General features: G+C 26.4%; 1 protein-coding gene across 2 annotated transcripts in view; it reads left to right on the plus strand.

Moving 5' to 3' along the window:
- The first annotated feature begins 5501 nt into the window (after positions 1–5501).
- The window catches only part of LOC145247369 (serine/threonine-protein kinase 40-like), a 65850-nt gene continuing 49740 nt past the window's right edge, over positions 5502–21611 (plus strand). The window contains exons 1-4 of one of the 2 annotated variants that reach the window (XM_080109048.1): positions 5502–5640; positions 6443–6593; positions 9707–9792; positions 12000–12134. In XM_080109048.1, coding sequence (XP_079965174.1) covers positions 6464–6593; positions 9707–9792; positions 12000–12134 — 351 coding nt within the window. In that variant the 5' untranslated portion in view covers positions 5502–5640; positions 6443–6463. Of the gene's footprint in view, positions 5686–6442; positions 6594–9706; positions 9793–11999; positions 12135–21611 lie in introns of both variants that reach the window. The other variant, XM_080109049.1, reaches the window with a different exon arrangement.

A 21611-nucleotide genomic window follows, 5' to 3' on the forward strand; every position in this document is an offset into this window, starting at 1 on the left:
TAAATGTTTTTAATATATATAAATGCTTTTAATATATATAAATGCTTTTAATATATATAAATGTTTTTAATATATATAAATGTTTTTAATATATATAAATGCTTTTAATATATATAAATGCTTTTAATATATATAAATGTTTTTAATATATATAAATGTTTTTAATATATATAAATGTTTTTAATATATATAAATGTTTTTAATATATATAAATGCTTTTAATATATATAAATGTTTTTAATATATATAAATGTTTTTAATATATATAAATGTTTTTAATATATATAAATGTTTTTAATATATATAAATGTTTTTAATATATATAAATGTTTTTAATATATATAAATGTTTTTAATATATATAAATGTTTTTAATATATATAAATGTTTTTAATATATATAAATGTTTTTAATATATATAAATGTTTTTAATATATATAAATGTTTTTAATATATATAAATGTTTTTAATATATATAAATGCTTTTAATATATATAAATGCTTTTAATATATATAAATGTTTTTAATATATATAAATGTTTTTAATATATATAAATGCTTTTAATATATATAAATGTTTTTAATATATATAAATGTTTTTAATATATATAAATGTTTTTAATATATATAAATGCTTTTAATATATATAAATGTTTTTAATATATATAAATGTTTTTAATATATATAAATGTTTTTAATATATATAAATGCTTTTAATATATATAAATGCTTTTAATATATATAAATGTTTTTAATATATATAAATGTTTTTAATATATATAAATGTTTTTAATATATATAAATGTTTTTAATATATATAAATGCTTTTAATATATATAAATGTTTTTAATATATATAAATGTTTTTAATATATATAAATGTTTTTAATATATATAAATGTTTTTAATATATATAAATGTTTTTAATATATATAAATGTTTTTAATATATATAAATGTTTTTAATATATATAAATGTTTTTAATATATATAAATGTTTTTAATATATATAAATGTTTTTAATATATATAAATGCTTTTAATATATATAAATGTTTTTAATATATATAAATGTTTTTAATATATATAAATGTTTTTAATATATATAAATGTTTTTAATATATATAAATGTTTTTAATATATATAAATGTTTTTAATATATATAAATGTTTTTAATATATATAAATGTTTTTAATATATATAAATGTTTTTAATATATATAAATGTTTTTAATATATATAAATGTTTTTAATATATATAAATGTTTTTAATATATATAAATGTTTTTAATATATATAAATGTTTTTAATATATATTAATGTTTTTAATATATATAAATGCTTTTAATATATATAAATGTTTTTAATATATATAAATGTTTTTAATATATATAAATGCTTTTAATATATATAAATGTTTTTAATATATATAAATGTTTTTAATATATATAAATGTTTTTAATATATATAAATGTTTTTAATATATATAAATGTTTTTAATATATATAAATGTTTTTAATATATATAAATGCTTTTAATATATATAAATGTTTTTAATATATATAAATGTTTTTAATATATATAAATGTTTTTAATATATATAAATGTTTTTAATATATATAAATGCTTTTAATATATATAAATGCTTTTAATATATATAAATGTTTTTAATATATATAAATGTTTTTAATATATATAAATGTTTTTAATATATATAAATGTTTTTAATATATATAAATGTTTTTAATATATATAAATGTTTTTAATATATATAAATGTTTTTAATATATATAAATGTTTTTAATATATATAACTGTTTTTAATATATATAACTGTTTTTAATATATATAAATGCTTTTAATATATATAAATGTTTTTAATATATATAAATGTTTTTAATATATATAAATGTTTTTAATATATATAAATGTTTTTAATATATATAAATGTTTTTAATATATATAAATGTTTTTAATATATATAAATGTTTTTAATATATATAAATGTTTTTAATATATATAAATGCTTTTAATATATATAAATGCTTTTAATATATTAATGTTTTTAATATATATAAATGTTTTTAATATATATTAATGTTTTTAATATATATAAATGTTTTTAATATATATAAATGTTTTTAATATATATAAATGTTTTTAATATATATAAATGTTTTTAATATATATAAATGTTTTTAATATATATAAATGTTTTTAATATATATAACTGTTTTTAATATATATAAATGTTTTTAATATATATAAATGCTTTTAATATATATAAATGTTTTTAATATATATAAATGTTTTTAATATATATAAATGTTTTTAATATATATAAATGTTTTTAATATATATAAATGTTTTTAATATATATAAATGTTTTTAATATATATAAATGTTTTTAATATATATAAATGTTTTTAATATATATAACTGTTTTTAATATATATAACTGTTTTTAATATATATAACTGCTTTTAATATATATAAATGCTTTTAATATATATAAATGTTTTTAATATATATAAATGTTTTTAATATATATAAATGTTTTAATATATATAAATGTTTTTAATATATATAAATGTTTTTAATATATATAAATGTTTTTAATATATATAAATGTTTTTAATATATATAAATGTTTTTAATATATATAAATGCTTTTAATATATATAAATGCTTTTAATATATATAAATGTTTTTAATATATATAAATGTTTTTAATATATATAAATGTTTTTAATATATATAAATGTTTTTAATATATATAAATGTTTTTAATATATATAAATGTTTTTAATATATATAAATGTTTTTAATATATATAACTGTTTTTAATATATATAACTGTTTTTAATATATATAAATGTTTTTAATATATATAAATGTTTTTAATATATATAAATGTTTTTAATATATATAAATGTTTTTAATATATATAAATGTTTTTAATATATATAAATGTTTTTAATATATATAACTGTTTTTAATATATATAACTGTTTTTAATATATATAAATGCTTTTAATATATATAAATGTTTTTAATATATATAAATGTTTTTAATATATATAAATGTTTTTAATATATATAAATGTTTTTAATATATATAAATGTTTTTAATATATATAAATGTTTTTAATATATATAAATGTTTTTAATATATATAACTGTTTTTAATATATATAAATGTTTTTAATATATATAAATGTTTTTAATATATATAAATGTTTTTAATATATATAAATGTTTTTAATATATATAAATGTTTTTAATATATATAAATGTTTTTAATATATATAAATGTTTTTAATATATATAAATGCTTTTAATATATATAACTGTTTTTAATATATATAACTGTTTTTAATATATATAAATGCTTTTAATATATATAAATGTTTTTAATATATATAAATGTTTTTAATATATATAAATGTTTTTAATATATATAAATGCTTTTAATATATATAAATGCTTTTAATATATATAAATGTTTTTAATATATATAAATGCTTTTAATATATATAAATAATATATATAAATAATATATATAAATAATATATATAAATAATATATATAAATAATATATATAAATGCTGCGTTCGAGATGATTATTATTGGTGTTGTTCTTGAGTGTTGGATTTCATTTTATTTGGAACAATAAAAATGTCGCCCTAAAGAAAACAACACTACAGCTTTATTTTAAAACTTTTATTGAAAAAAATCAATTTAGGTAATTTGATTATGTAGTAGAGCTGACATCTTTTCATTGTAGCCGCCTTCAGCCTCAATCACTGCCTATATATGGGTTCGGAACTGGGAGCATGCCTTTGCCTTCTGAGGGGATCTCGGCAAATACTTGGTGGATGGCGGTGATTAGGCTGGCTTGGGTGTTATAGGAGGTCATGTTGGCGATGTTTTTGACGTATGAGCAAACGAACTAGTCCAGTGGGTTCAGGTTGCGGAAGTAGGGGGAGGGCCAGTGAAAGAAGAAAAAGAGTTGTATCACTCCTCCTGAAGCCAAACTTCAGTCCGTTTGGACTTGTGGACCAGCACTAGTCCTGCTGCCACACCCAGGGTCTGTTAGCGGCCACCTGATTGCACCACGGGATCATCACATGTGTTGGGTACTGGTGGATATATTATATACCTCCACCAGTCGTACAAAATATGAGAAATGATTTGAATTGGGAAAGGAAAAATGAATTGCTTTGAGGAAGGAACGAACAACGCGTTTACTTGAATTAAACAAACTAGGATTTATTTCATGAAGAAACAAGTGAAAGAAAAGGGTACATCACCTGTTCATGTTCGCGTTCGTCTCTCGCTGTTTACTGGTGAGAAGGAGAAAGTCTATTGTTGTAGAGAGAGAAAGAAAGAAAGTCAATCCAGTTTTGTGTGCATCTCTCGCTGTTAGCTGGTGAGGAGGAAAATCTCTTGTAGCATAGAGAGAGAATGAGAAAAAGCCAATACAGGCCATGGAGATAGAAAGCGTATGTACGGTCTGTTAGCTCGGGCCCCCTACATAGTAGCAGGGGACGTGATGCGTGTGGGCGCCCCAAAAGGGGGGGCGAATGGTCCAACGACCGCTCAGCTCGAGAGCTAAGTTGAAAAGGGCTGGAAACAGCTTGTCTCTTGCTTTTATAATTGTTTCTGGTGATCTTTTGCGCATGTGTGGATTTCCTTTGAAAAGGGGAAGTGACGTTGTCCATCTGTGCGTACGTTAGCGTGTGTGTGTATACACGTGAATGTGAGTGTATGTACGCGAACGTGAATATATGTATGTGTGTGGACATGGGCGCGTATGTATATGACAAGTAATATAGCTTGAAATGTGAAGGCATGTTTTTGTGTGAGACTAGAAAAGGCTCGCGCACACGTTTCAGCGCATCCAAGTACACTTTGGTGTTAATTTTCAAGCCGGCTTCGAAGATGTGAGGTGGCATGATGTAACCTTCACTTGAAACCACACCAAATCATAACCATAGCCAGAAACTTTGTTTTTATCACCCTGGGCATGTTCCTGTTGTTCGTGGCAATCCAGCAATGCATTTTGAGAGTGCTAGCAATGGTTTTGTTGTTATAACTTGGATCAGTAGAGCTCCCGATCTCGCTTGTTGAATATTGTGTCACTTTCAGACATGATAAAAGGCTCCTTTCACTCTTAGGATTTGTATATAGCTTGCTAGTAGATGGTCTGCAACAACAACAACAACAAAAAAAAAAGAAAGAAAGAAAACCGATTTTCATCAAACGGAATCCATGTCGTCTTATCTAGGGCGACAATTTTATCGTTCTGCCCTGTGTCTGATGCACATTTATTTGATTTAAAATTGTATTTATTTTTAACATGACAACTTTTAGGTTTTATCCTTAAAAATGTAGTACTAAACCTTGTGGATAGTAAGATTTACTAGTATTTGAAGAGCTCTTATATTTCTATATATATTTATATTTCTGTGAAAAGTTCGCCAAAAATAACGAACGAATGAAAAAGAATGCAAAAGGGAATTTTACATTTAACACCGGCAGAAAAAGAAAATCTGATTGTCTCCCTTCCACTCACATCACAACACCCTTCATCACGTTGAGACCTCCTCTCTAGTCGAGGCGAGATATATTCTAAATGCTTAGGTGACAAATAATACTCTCATCATCATTTTTGCTATTTAAATAACAGTAAATAATCTCATCCGATATGATGATTTCTTTTGAATACAGCCATTTTATTAGAATAGATTTCCTCAAGACTTGTGTTTTTTTTTTTCTTTCACTGCTCGTTCATCTTCTCGGAGCAACATCAAATTAGAAATAAGATTTGTTTTTGTTTTTAAATCTGCATCATCAAAATTTTATCAAATATTGTTACAATATTTCAGTCCGAGTTTTTCTTTTCTATATCTTTTATCTAACTAATTTGTTTTTATTGTTGAAGTTTAATTCGCATACCAGTTTAATCACTGTTTAATACGTTCTTCATCTCCAGTTGATATTTTTGCTATTCGTTATTCATTTCATCTATTTAATACTTACTATTAAACTATCGTTTTGTTTCCTAGCTAAAGCTATAACGATGCTGTGTTGGTTATTTATAAATTTGCTGTTCATTCCGAACCCTTCTATTGAAATCTGAACTGAAAAGTTAAAAATGCTTGATAAATAAGTATGTAGGAATCACACTAAAACATGTTTGTTTTTCTTGTTTGCATGTCTAATTAGACCATGTTTCCTTTAACTTGAATGTTAGAAAAAACTTTTTTCTTTTTAGCTATAATTTTGTTTTATTTTTTTAACAAAACAAAAATATAACGTGGTATTGGTCAAATTGCCAAAATTATCCTTCATGATAAAAAAAGACGCACTTTTTTAAGCGTTTAATTTTTTTTTTTTATACTTGTACAGTTTAATGAAGACATTAAAAAATTTTATTTTCCAGTGACTTGTAATTTGTGTAGAAATGAAAAGAGGACGTCAATCAAGTTCAAAGCGGTCGAAAACGAAGGAAACTTTTAAAAACAAAGACATTGAACGGCCGATTGCCGTTCCGACTCGCAGGATAGTCAAAAAGGCCGGCCCCTATCTTTTAGGCAAGTTTTTAAACTTTACATTTTTTTTTTATATACGTTTCATTAAGTCTTTTTTTTTTTTTTTTTTTTTAATATTAAGTTTCAGAATAGTTTTTTTTTTTTTAATTCAAAGGGAGATAACTGTAAGCTTTTAAATTTCTTGGTACGGAGACAATTCATATTATTCAGTGTTCATCACAATAATCACGAAGTATTAATAGTTATGTCTTAATTTTTCTTAAATAGGATTTTCTTTTAATTATTTAAATAAAAAAAAAATTAATGTGTATTAATCATGGTTACACTTAGGCGAGAAATACAGACATATGATAGTTTTATTAGTACAGAAATTAGAAAAATATCTTAACTACAATATAGATGTTGCATTAAACAATTATAGGTACGGGCAAAATGAATGCCGATGCTCAAAATGTATAAACATTTTGACCCCTCCCTTTACTTAAAAATTCACCAAAACTCAGGAAATTAACCAATTTTAATGAAATTTTCAGTATTTATCAAATAATGATCACGGAATATAATGAACTAATTATTTTTATTTAAATCTTAGTGAAAATGTACTATTTTGTTTAAACAAAAAATACCTTTATTAAAGTTATGGTTTTCAGTATTAAATAAAAAGCGCAAGAATTTATTTTTGCTTTTTTTTATGTAAATAAAGCATCGTAATTTGTAACAATAAAAATAAAATAATTTTTACAGGAACATTACGAAAAAAAGCCCCTGAAGTCCATATTAATGAATTCGATATAACTCGAAGAAAAATTAATTTCTCAAAGTATCAATATTATCATTGAATTAAGCATTGCTTATTTAATATTTTCACACAAAAAAAATTATAATTGCAAAAATATTCTACTTTTTTTTAAACTTGCATTTTTAACGTAATTTTTACATGTAAGATTCTAATATTACCATTGCATGCATGAACGTATAATCATCAATGTAAAATAATGTTCATATAATCTTGGAAAATAATGTAAAAAAATTAAATTGAAAAACAGGGACATAGAAAAATAATTTAATTAAAAAAATGGCAAAAATTATACAAACGTTCCATGTCAGTAAGTACGGATACAGAGACTTGAAAAGAAAACCAGTCTGTTTTGCCCACCCTCCTCCTCTTTTCAACAACCCACCTGTTTGTGTTCATCAACTTTAAATTTCATGTAAACATAAGTTTTAACGTAAGTCTGTATTTTTTTAGTGTATAATTTTTTCAATGATTTTAAATTGTTTTCTTAACCAATTGTAATTCTGTATTAATATTAATAAATAATGGTGCTAACTTTTTTTTTCAAAAAATAGTCAGTAGTATAATTAATGAATTTAATTAACTTTTATACATTTTTAAATGAAGGAAGGAGGGTGTTTGACTCAAAAAAAAAATATCGCTCGGTATACCGGAATAATGTTAAATAAAGACAAATTATGTCTAATTTGTCCTTCCATACATATTTGAATTTAGCTGCTAGAGTTTTTTTGCAAAAGTTAAGTACATTTATTGTATTAATTCATTATCTTAAGACTTTAACTGAATACTTCACTTGGAAATAATTCCAGAAAACTTATATTTTTCTTGCCAGAAAAATGTAAACGCGATTTTTGTCATAATGAATTTTTACGTGAAATCTAGGGTTTTTCAGATTTGAGATAAAATTATTCCATGTATTTTTTTTATTTCACACTTTTTTTCTTTGAGAAATTAACTTTAAACTATAATCTTTCAAATACAATGAAAAAAGTACTCGAAAATTAAAAAAAATTATGATTAACCTATGTTAAAAACCATTACCCTCCCCCCTACCAAAGCAGCCATTAATTGCAAGGAATTTAAGTTGGAGATTCTCATCCATTCTTTCAACTTGACCAAAGCATCAAAATCTCCCGTTCTTCACACATCTGTTCAGATTTAATCTTTCTTGTAGATATTCCAAACCTAAACCTGTCTTTAGGATGTGCATCAATTGTATCATTCTCGTATCGTTTCTCTTCATGTAACACACGTCTTAAACCCTTATTATACAAGTTTCACTTCCATACATCGTCACACTGCGTAAACATGTCTGATAGATTATTTCCTTGGTCGACATTGATAATACTCTGCTCATTAGTAAAAGTAGAAGTTTTCTGAACTAACTCCATCCATTCTTAACTCTTACAATTACACTAGCACCTGCTTCCTGTTCATATCACGTAGGTAATAAAACTCCACAATTTCAATAGATTCGCCATCCAGCTATAATTTATCCACATCTGAGTTCTCAGTCATCTCTATTTTTGTGTACTTTTTGCACACAAACTGGTTATCATCTCTCGATCTACCAGTAATTCCATTCCACTTCTTATGCACCCAATGCTTACGAGTATCATAAAAAAATTGAATTTAGAAATAAATTTGAAAGTTATCTTCCTTATAAAAACTCTTTGAAACTTTATTCTGGACAGTAATTGTCTGTATTTTTGAGATGAGGTGTTTTCATTGATTGAGATTGTCGGACTGACTTCCTCATCTTGGTTGTTATTGTCACAACGTTTCGGCCGTTTTGTCCTCTGGCCTTCGTCAGGTGAACCGTTTGTTAGGAGTCTCGAACCCAAACCCTTTATTATTATTACGGGGGTACCGTGTTCAGACTCCAGCTAGGCTTTGGGACATAGTTGCTGATTCTCTGTTTTCAATGTTACTTTTTCACTGCCTTCGTTCAGGATTGAACTCAGCACCTTTGGGTAACTGTAAACTTTGATACAACGTCTAGGACCACTCGTCCTAGTGACATATGGCCGAGTGGTCCTAGATGTTGTATCAAAGTTTACAGTTACCCAAAGGTGCTGAGTTCAATCCTGAACGAAGGCAGTGAAAAAGTAATATTGAAAACAGAGAATCAGCAACTATGTCCCAAAGCCTAGCTGGAGTCTGAACACGGTACCCCCGTAATAATAATAAAGGGTTGGGTTCGAGACTCCTAACAAACGGTTTATTCTGGACAATTGCTAAAATTTTTAGAAAGAAAAAAAAAAATTTTATTTAAAAATTTTTTTTTGTTCTTGACTTTGTCTCATCAAAATTGTATCTCTGTATTCTATGAGTGGTTGTGATATGTTTTTCTTTATAGGCCCTCGTTTAGGATCTTCTCCAGTTCGCAGCATTGTACAATGTCTTGCTAGAAAAGAAGGCACAAATGAATTTTACACTTTAAAAGTAAGTGAAATTTATAACCTCTAAAATCTTGATGTTTGTAACTGCATATGATCGCAGGTAAATCTAACGTTGCTGATAGAAAAACAAGAGTTGTATTGTAAATATTAGCATTGAAAAATATCTCTTCTAAAAAAGGTGATATAGGAGTGAATAAAATACGATTTTCATGCGTAGAGATGTCAGGTCAGTTACTTTGATGTGGGCCACAAAGCAGGTAAGAGGACTTCAAAGATTGAATTTTTAAAACAAATGTAATTTTGTTTTAGGTTAAGTGTTTATGTTTTAACACAATTTGAAGATCAAGAAAAGGTGAATTAACTTGTGTAGCATAAAAATAGCAATAGCAGACACCGTAATGTTCAGCGCTGGACAAGGCACACACTGCTACTTAATTTGACACTCAGTCTTTAAATCAGTAATAACTACATTTCTCCGACGTCCATCAAAATAAAACTTATATAACTGGATTCACAAAAAAATTTACTTTACAATGGTATTTTAATATTTTTGTTGTGATTTGTATATTCGAAGAAATTGCTATTAAAATCCAACTGCTAACAGCGAAACATGCCAACGTAGCATGCCCGCTCGTGGTAGATGACTTTTTGCAAAGAAGCAGTTGAGGTGTGTTCACATAAATATTTGAAGCAAAAGTTGTACACATCAACGTTTCTAATTGTTTTAGCTAATCAGGGAAAAGAATTGCCTTTGCTACAGAATTTGAACATAATACGTACGTCTTTCCAGTTAAAACTTAGAATATCTCAAAGTTGATGCTTTGTAATACAAAGATAAGTAAAGATAGAAACTGTTCAAACGCTATTTAATAGTGAATATATTAATTTCTTTTATCCTAAAATTTGAAAAAAATCGGATAAAAAGTTTTTATGCACGAATCGATAAAAGTAGTGACAATTGCATGTAAACATGAATTTTGTGTGGCGAGACGTGCACAAAAAATCTGTTAACAAATCGTTCGTCAATTAACTTACGAAAATAAAGTATTCGTTTTATTTTTGTTATTATTTAGAAAACAAATTTTTAAGGTACTACAGTTTATCACCGAAAATGTAAATGCCATTTTGTTTCAGGCACCTGTTGTCAAAATCCGAGGGAGAAATCAGTATTTTAAACTATGACTGAAGCATGCAATAAATAAAAAAATTAAACTAGATAATGATTACATCTGGAAAGAACTAATTCTGTGTGCCCCAGCGTAGTATAAACACCCCCAACCTCTCCAGGTTAAGAATGCCTTTCGAGATTGGGAGGGTGTTTATTCCGAAAGCCGTTCTTAATATGGGGAGGTTGAGGGTGTTTATACTACACTGGGGCACACAGTAATTAGTTTAATTTTTTTTTATTATTTCATGCTTTAGTCATAATTTAAAATACTGATTGCTCCCTCGCATTTTGATGACAGGTGCCCCAAAAAATGGCGTCTCCATTTTTGGTGATAAACTGTAGAAGTACCATTTTTAATTATAGATAGGAAAAGAATATTTTTTTTTAAAAAGAATAATCGATAATGAACATTTTTTTTATGGTCCTGGATATGACCTTAAACTATATCCAGTGGTGAGGCCCCAGCTTGCGGGCTTTGGGGAGTGTGGAGCTACCCTTTAATTGCTATTGCACCCAGGTCCACTCTGACCCGGAGTGGTAGTACCTGTTATGGTTCCAACTGTTTGAAAACAACAAATATATGTTATTAAAAAATTTTTCTTCAAAATCTTTGTATTCGGCATTAAATAACCTGAAAAGGGTTGATATGCCATAAAACAAAAACAACCAACCAACCAATCCATCATGTTCTGTACTTTGTATTCAAAATTGTCTTAAAACTTAATAAATAATAATAATTATCAATTTAAAAACATTATTTCCAATCTACATGTTTTGGTAGTATAAGTTGACTCTTTGCTAAAGTTGGAATCTGTAAGTTGTTTGGAAAATGATGAATATTTCCCAATAGTTGCAAAAATGATTTGCTTTGAGGATTCAAAGTTACTCATTTCTTCCATTTATACAATCAAAAATGACTTTTTCGCATAGAAAAAGTAATTTTTGATTTTCTGAAACTTTTTTACAATCTTAAATCTTTGCTATCACAAGTCATAAAATAAATGAATAAAATCTGAAAACTAATTTTAACTCGATAAAAAATGTATTTTTGAATTTTTTCTTTTCTCTTGATGAATTATTAGATTCTTACCTTTGAGGATTCATTGCATGCTGACCAAGATGATCACCAAGGTAAAATGTTGATGCATACAGAGTATTCACTCCTCTCGTTGCTACATAATCAGGATGGAGTTGTGCATCATCATGGTTTGTTCAAGGTAAGAATCTTGTGTCCATCAACTTGCTGTTCTTTATCACTTGTGCATCGGGGAGTAAAATCATGTTTCAAAAAAAATTCTCTGCTTGATGCTCGAAGGATTGATTTAAACTCATCAGAGAAAAGCGATTGCATCATTATCTTCATAATTGGAGGTTGCAATTCTTTATTCTTAGTTAGATGTGACATGTTCATAGTTCAAACTGCTTAGTAATAATGAATTTAACGTTTGATTTTTTTCAATGTATAACCAAAACATTTATTGAAACAAATAATAAATTGCAGACATTTATAATGAATGCAGTGATTTCTTTTTCATCTTGAGATAATAAAAGTTCATGTACAGGGTGATTCCAATATACGACTGAACAAGTTTCTCTTACATTGCCACCCAACCAAGTGTTTATGTACATCTTACATAATGTAAATTTAACAAAACAACACCAAAATATATTTTTTTAAAGTTTTTCTTTCAAGTTTTCTTATAAAACTGCTTTGGAATTTTTATTCCCCAAAAAATCTTTTAGATGTATTTCCCAAAGTGAACATTTATTTAAACAACTTAAAAAAAGAAAGTATAACTTGTAAAGTCAATAGAAATGTTAATTGAGTAAAAATCCTTTTCAAGTACATTTTATGAGATTCCCAATAAAATATATAGTTTAGCAATGTATTTAATTTTATCCTTTGTATGAAGTTGTCATCTTTTCGTTAAAAGAATTATATAATCTTTTTGCGTTCTCAAGTATCCATCATTCCCATTATTCAAAAATTTATAAAAATAATCAAAAATAAACAAAAACAAATACAATCCACAATTGTCCATTGTTGTTTTAAAAAATAAAACCATTTTCTTTTCTTTTAGTTTTCCATACCACAAAGTTACTTTTAGCAACATTTGAATTTGTAAAAAAATTTTTTTTTTTGTTACTGATTTTCGCTGATTAAATACATTTTATGGTAAGAATTTTTCTTACTCTTAGAAATTAGTTAAATTTTCATTTTAAATATAATCACTAGTTTTGTTGTTTTTTCTTTTTTTTTTTCACAATTTATTAAATATATTATAGTAAAACCGAGTGCATTGTTATTCTCAGAGCAAATTACAAAAATGTTTTAACAACAAAGTGAACTAAAATTCTCTTGGAATGTTTTACTTTTGATGTCAGCATTTGATTATGTGAGGATATGTTTAAGATAAAAATTATCTTTGACTTTTTATAAGTGTGATTCATGAAAATTGCAAATAAAGTTAAGATAGATAATGTAGACATTGCGTAAAGGTGATAAAAGTATGTTTTTATTTTTTAATAAACTATTTTGAGTCAAAATCTATTTACTATTACATATGTAATCAAAAGAAAAACACATTTCAAATGTGTAAATATGCCATAAGAATTGTGATTTTCGAAAAATGGAATCTTACAGGATGCTTTTTTTCCTATGACTACTTAATAACACATTGACTCCAATGTTTTTAGTATCATAATTATGCCATATATATATTAGCATAATCATTTTAATAGTATCATAATTTTATAATTTATATATATATGTTGTCATAATCATTTTAATAGTATCATAATTTTATAATTTATATATATGTTAGCATAATCATTTTAATAGTATCATAATTTTATAATTTATATATGTTGTCATAATCATTTTAATAGTATTATAGTTTTATAATTTATATGTTGTCATAATCATTTTAATAGTATTATAATTTTATAATTTATATATATGTTAGCATAATCATTTTAATAGTATTATAATTTTATAATTTATATATATGTTAGCATAATCATTTTAATAGTATCATAATTTTATAATTTATATATATGTTAGCATAATCATTTTAATAGTATCATAATTTTATAATTTATATATATGTTAGCATAATCATTTTAATAGTATCATAATTTTATAATTTATATATGTTGTCATAATCATTTTAATAGTATTATAGTTTTATAATTTATATGTTGTCATAATCATTTTAATAGTATTATAATTTTATAATTTATATATATGTTAGCATAATCATTTTAATAGTATTATAATTTTATAATTTTTATATATGTTAGCATAATCATTTTAATCTATATATGTATATAAATTTTGAACATCTGGTTTGTTCGCCTTAACTAAACTAGAAAACTATAGATCTGTTTGCGGTTATATTTTGTAACAATTATAGTATCTAACCTAACTCTGTTTTTAAATATTGAAAAGTGAAAAATATTACCATGTTAAAAAACATTTTTTGACATTGTTACTTTCCGTTCCGATTTCCACTACTTTTGACGCTACTTACCGGAAATACTTCCAGTTTCTTTCATTATTCCGATTATTCAGTGACTTTTCCTATCATTTTTCCTATATACCATATTTCCTCTTTTTGTTTTTTTGTTTTTTTAATAGAAAATATTGCATTGTTTTTTTTTCCTTCATGCTTTTTCTTTACGTGTTCCTCCCTGGCATAACAAAATAATAATAATAAAACTACTCGGCGGGATTTGGCAATATATATACACCAGTTTTGTTTGTTGTTTAAATACTTGCAAAAAAAATACACAAGAAAGTTTGTTTCACTTTTTCTAAACTATAAAAAAATACTTAACAAGAAAGTTGCTCGTTAATTTTTACGACTTCACCCAGCGTATTATAAACACCATAACATCCCCATGTTAAAAACAGCTTTCGGACTACCCCCCCCAACCTCGAAAGTCGTTCTTAACATGGGGAGGTTGGGGGTATTCCGAAAGCCGTTTTTAACATGGGGAGGTTGTATAATACGCAAGTCGTAAAAATTAACGAAGTTGCAAAAATTGCTTAAAATTTATTTGACAAAAAAAAAAATGACATTTTCTACAAACATTAATAAGAAATACAAATGAACGGTAGTTTTTTTGTTTTTTTTTTCTGTTGATCTTTTGTTTCTACATTTAAAATTTTATTTATAATTTCTTTTACATAGCTTTGTTATTACATTGACAATGCTCGGCTTTATCTGGTTGTTGATGTCATGTTTATTCAAACAATTCTTTTGGAAAATAAATATTTAAAATAAAGTGCCGCTTATGCACTTATGGTACCATACTATTTTTTAGAATAGTATTTTCATGTTAAATTCAAGTTTTACACTATCTTTTTGTTTATTCACTTGTTAGGTGAAAGTACAGATGACCCGGTTGGTTTCTAATGTGTGGAAAATCTAGCTCCCCAAAAATAAAAGGGTACTCTAGATATTAACAAAAATAAAAATTGCCTCAGTCTCGAAGGATTTCTCCTCTACTGATCGAGGAAATAAACAGTGAAATGTAGTTCACCCTCTGTTTCTCTCCCTCTCTCTCTTTTCCTCTCTTAATATCTCTCTCTATCTCTATCTTTTTCTCTATATCACCCTCTCCATCTCTCTTTGAGCCCCTTACTCTAACTCTCTCTCTCTCCCCCGTTCTTTTTTCCTCTGTCTCACTCCTTCTGTTTCTGAGTCTTCCCTCTCTCTGTCTATCTTCCGATCCCCCTATCTCCTTCTCTTTCTTTATTTCCCTCGCACTTTCTCTTTTCTATCTATATATCTTCCTCTCTGTCTGTCCATCTCTAATCCCTCATCCTATTTTAGTCTCCTAAATTGATTACAGTGAATAAGGCAAAGCATGGATAAATCCTATTTTAGTCACCTAATTTACTGACTGTGAGAATAGAAGTTATTTGGAAATTACTGCTACCTTGAACAGCACCAAGAGTAATTGGTAAAACCTTTCTAATTAAATTGATTTTGGCAGCCATTCAGTGACAAAATAACATAGCCTTAACCCTTGCTGCATCTCCAAAACATCCAGTATGGCGAAAAATATTGCAAAAATGCAAACTTATTGTTTGGGATGAATGCACAATGGCACGCACAAAATCACTTGAGGCTCTTGATTGATCCTTGCAAGATTTGCATGGTAACGTCAGACCATTTAGGAATGCAGTAATATTGCTTGCAGGAGATTTCAGACAAATGTTATCTGCAATTCCTCAATCAACACCAGCAGATGAAATAAATGCTTGCCTCAAATACTCTACTTTTTGGTGTCATGTTAAGACATTAAACTTAACTCAAAATATGCGTGTCCAGTTGCAGACTGCTCGATCCGCACAGAAATTTTTGTATCCCGTGTGGGAATTTAGGTAAGGAAAAGTGCCGGTTGATCTGAGTTAAGGGCAAAATTCTTTGACTCTTAACTTCTGTAATTTTATTACATCAAAAGAAGAGTTGGTTAAAAAGGTTTTTCCAGATATTTTTAATTTGAAATTAATTATACGAATTCCAAGTGACTGAGTGAACGAGTTATTCTTGCAGCTCAATGCAAAGACGTCCATGAATTTAACGCTATTATTCAACGTAAAATTCGTAGTGAGGTAATAAAATAAAAATCCATCGATGATGTTGTGGAAGCAGATAAAGTGGTTAATTGTCCAACAGCTAGATTTGCAAGGGATGCCACCGCATGTATTGCAACTGAAAATTGACATACTAATTATCATGTGAAATATAAACCAATCCAAGCTTTGCAATGGCATATGGCTTACAGTAAAAACATTAACAAACAATATCATAGAAACAACAATCTTAACAGGACCTTTCACAGATGAATATATCTTCATTCCATGCATTCCTATGATTCCACCGGATACATCATTACACTTTAGGAAATTGCACTTTCCAATTTTATTGTCATTTGCAATAACCATCAACAAAGCCCAGGCAACAATCTTTACAATTGTGTGGCTTACAGCTATACACTGACTGTTTTTTAACATGGACAATTTATGTTACGTGTTCAAGAGTCACCAAACTAAAAAAATCTTGGATCACGTAAAGAATAGATACCCTGTAGCAGATGCCACCACCTGGTGGTGACCGGCGCACATTTCAACTAACACCGATGATTCGACCTTGACATTGGCACAAACACATGACGTCGGTTGTTTGTAAATAAGTCAAATAGCAAATATGCTCGAATATTCGCCAGCAATTTTATTTATGTATTTTTTTTTTAAATATATATTTACAAAACTTTTGAAGATTTAAAAGAAAAAATATATATTTACAAAACATTTTTTTTAAGTAAGTAACAAAACGAACGTATTTAAATAAAAGATATTTAAATAAATGGGTGTTTTTCTGTTTTGGATTTTTGCGACCAAGATTGATTTTTATGTACCGTGTTTTTTTTTGGGGGGGGGGATTCTGTGTGCGTTTTTAAGACAATTCAATATTTATTTAATTATTCTTTAAAACATTAACTTCAGCGACAATTAATATATTTTGAAAATATTTTTAAATATTAAATTTTGACGAATATTCGCGAGCAAGATTTTTTAAAAAATAAGATTTAAATAAATGCGTGTCTTTCTGAGTGCGTTTTTTTTTTTTTTTTTTTTTTTTTTAATAAAAATTATAAGATTTGTATCTTGTGATACTACATTTCATCTTTATAAAAATAAGTTATAAATAGATATGTGAATAAAATATATTTTTTAAATCTCGATTGTTTGTACTTGTGATTTTATTATGCATAAAAATTGCCTCGGTCTAGAAGGATTTCTCCTTCACTGACCACCGACATACATCACACTTTAAATAAATATTGAATTGTATTAAAAACGTACGCAGAAAAAAAAAATGGCCAAAACCGTACAGAATGAACCTTTTTTTTTTTTTTATATAAGTTTTATTCAAGCAGTCTTTATTTGAACATAATGGACTGTTTTTTTTTGTTTGTTTTTTTTTTTGTATTTATTAACTGTTTTATTCTTTTTATCAAACAAAAATAGAACTTTTATAATGAAATATATATTATGGTCTGTTTTTCAAACATAGAAATTTTAAAATTAAAGTTTTATTTAAAAAAAAAAAAAAAGATGTGTTTTTTCTTTTCGAGATATTTTTTTTTTTTTTCACCATTTATCACTTTGAAATTTTATTCAACAATGAAATGATAAAAAAAAACAACTTTTCGTTAAATATATTTTAGAACAATTATAAAATATCTATAAAGTCTACTTTTTATGTCTGTAAAAGTTTGTTGAAAGTTCAAATAAAGTTTATAATTTAATGGAAAAAAAAAACACCACTTTTTTTCTTTTTTTTTTTTTTAAATAAAACTAACTTTAATTTTAAAATTTTGATGTTTGAAAAACAGTCCATAATGTCATTATAAAAGTTTTATTTTTAAAAAAATCTTGTTCACGAATATTCGTCAAAATTTCATATTTAAAAATATTTTCAAAATATATTAATTGTTGCTGAAGTTAATGTTTTAAAGAATAATTAAATAAATATTGAATTGTCTTAAAAACGCACACAGAAAACCCCCCCAAAAAACACGGTACATAAAAATCAATCTTGGTCGCAAAAATCCGAAACAGAAAGACACCCATTTATTTAAATATCTTTTATTTAAATACGTTCGTTTTGTTACTTACTTTAAAAAAATGTTTTGTAAATATATATTTTGTCTTTTAAATTTTCAAAAGTTTTGTAAATATATTTAAAAAAAAAAAAAAGAAAAAATTACTGCCGAATATTCCAGCATGTTTGCTATTTGACGTGTTTAAAAAGAACATACGCCATGTGCTTGTGTCAAGGTCGAATCACTGGTGTTAGTTGAAATGCGCGCCGGTCGCCGCCAGACAGCGTCATCTGCTACAGGGTATCTATTCTTCACTTGATCCAAAATCTCTATCATCTAAGAAAATGTCCCAAAAAAAACTGTATCCATACGAAATGGAAAATTAAACCTAGAAGAAACATGCTTTTTCTCATTTTGGAACTTTTTCCATTGTGCTAATTTGAGCCACATCAATGCGTGGCAGGATACAGCTAGTAGTAATATCGTAAATTTATAATATATGTTACTAGCATTTCAGCCTGGGTGTTTGGATGTTTATGTTGAGAAAAAAAAAAAAAAAAAAAAAAAAGTAGTTGTAGGAAGGCAGGCTCGAACCCGTACCGCAAAGGAGGAAAAGAACGGGGGGAAAAACCTGATGTCTATGCTGTTACGACCACCGCCAAACTGAAAGTGATATTTTTTTAATATTTAGGCTAGACAATCAAAAGGAGAGGATGACTTTCAAAAGTATCGGAGAACCCCCCCCCCCTGTAGAAAAGTGCCCAGTTTAAGGTGAAGATATTGATGTTTTTAGACAATTTTTCTGTATTTGTCGTCTGAAAGGTCTAACTTAAAACGATACTGATCTTGAGAAAATCTGTCGAAAGTGTTGGGAAGACATGCAAACATACATACATGCATTTATATATTGGTAACTAAAAATTTTCGACCCAAACGGATGAAAAAGCTTCCCTATCTCTGAATATCCTTTATGTAAAATTTCAAGTGTTAAGACCCAAAATTGGTGGAGGAGTTTGGTAGAGTCCTTAAAGGTTAAATCGTTGAACTTTGACCCCTTAACAGCCAAATCTCTGTCCGAAAACCGATCATATAGATTTTTCCAAATCTCAGTACCCTGTATATCAAATTTCGAGTCTGTAGTTAATTACAGTTATTGCATAGGGAAATGTACACACACACACATTCACTTTTATAGATAGATAGATAGATAGATTGGATGCAATATATAGTAATGATTTAAAAGTATTTAAAAGACTCATGCGCCACCACCGAGAATTGAAACCAAAACGTTCAACTCACGATTTATTTTTTCCTCTGCCACAACAACTGGGCTATGAAAACATGCTTACTGCGAGGCTAAAAATTAAAATATGAACCAATAGCTACTACATTATGCATTTGTAATGCTGGCGTTTGACCTTCACCTGGCATATTTAATTTTTAAAAAATTTTCACACTACTGCACCGATTTTTTTCCGGGCTAAAACCCAAATATAAAGTTTTGCATGGATTCAAATACCTTATATATGAAGTGTCATGTTTGTAAACCAAAACCTCTAGGAGGAGTTTGGTAGGCAAAATTTGTTCAACAAAAATATATACGTATACATATGGAAATAATTTTGTGTTTACTATAAACTTTTTACGCAAATATTATGCAACAACAAAAAACTTATAAAAAAGTCAATAAAAGTGAGACATAAACAGTAAAACGTCGTCATTTAAAAAGAAAATGCTATTCAAAAAAAAAATCAATACTGTTTATGAATATTGAAATAAATTAAATTACTACACATTTATTAATTATAATTTTATCGACTTTTTAAAAATTACTAAACATTTATTAATAAAAAAAAAATGGGTGCTAGTGCACTTATGATTCGTGCTATATCATATATATATATAGAAAATGCTATTAAAAAAAGTCAATAAAATTATTACTAATAAATGTGTAGTAATTTCATTTATTTCAATATTCATAAACAGTAAAACTTATAAAAAAAAGTCGATAAAAATTCATGATCGTTTAGTTACTATGGCAACTAAAACATGTCCTTTGCTCATGCATAGGGAGAAGTCAGTGTTTTTTTATGGTGTTCGGCAGGGAACTCAAATCGCGACCAGTACCAAACACTGTTTTACTGCGAACAGCCACAAATGTTTTTTTCAAAATCAAAAGATGTATAAAAATCTCGTTAGTATTACTATACACATAGATTTGAAAAAGTTGTCAAAAAACAAATATATAACAAATAAATGTTATCAAAGGCAAGATAAGTTACTTTTCTACCTAACTGGATGTTTTTAGTGTTTATATTTAATGTAACATGTTTATTCAACTCGAAAAACAGTGTTTACCGATGTATTCGAAAATTTAAAATGGCGGCCGACTCTCTCTTTGAGGCGGTAAGTTTAGGAAAATGAGTTATAAATAAAAAACCAGACAAAATACTGTTAGAAACTCGCTCAATATATGTTACCGTGACATAGGCAGATATATATTCAGCTGGTTTTTAACAGTATTTTGTCTAGTTTTTTATTTTTAACTCATTTTCCCAAACTTACCGTGTGAAAGAGATAGTCAGCTGCCATTTTTAACTTTCCAATACATCAGTAAGCACTGTATCTTTTTCGAACTGAATAAACATGTTACATTAAATAAAAACATGCTTTGCATAACATTTATTTGTTATAATTTAATTTTTTTTACTTTTTTATTTTTTATTTTTTGGACAACTTTTTCGTACCTCTATGGCAAGTAATACAAACGCACAAATAGTGTTGACTGGTGAGCATTTCCTGAGAACAAGACAAATGTCAGTTAGTTGATACTTAAATATTTGAAGTCTTGATAATGACTTAAAAATAAATAGTAAAACAAAATACTGTTAGCAACCCACCTACTAAAGTTATGTGTGGCAAGTCTTCTCCCAAAACGCTCTTTAACCCTAACAATAACACTAAGTTCGAGTGGTCCCCCCCCCCAACAAAATACCTCTGTAAGCCACATACAAGTGTCTAAAACAAACAAACAAAAAATAGATCTTTCCTTAAAGAAAAATGCACATAAA

The sequence above is a fragment of the Euprymna scolopes genome, chromosome 25 (genome assembly GCF_053919585.1).
Source record: "Euprymna scolopes isolate OS-2025 chromosome 25, ASM5391958v1, whole genome shotgun sequence".
Lineage (NCBI taxonomy): Eukaryota > Metazoa > Mollusca > Cephalopoda > Sepiida > Sepiolidae > Euprymna > Euprymna scolopes.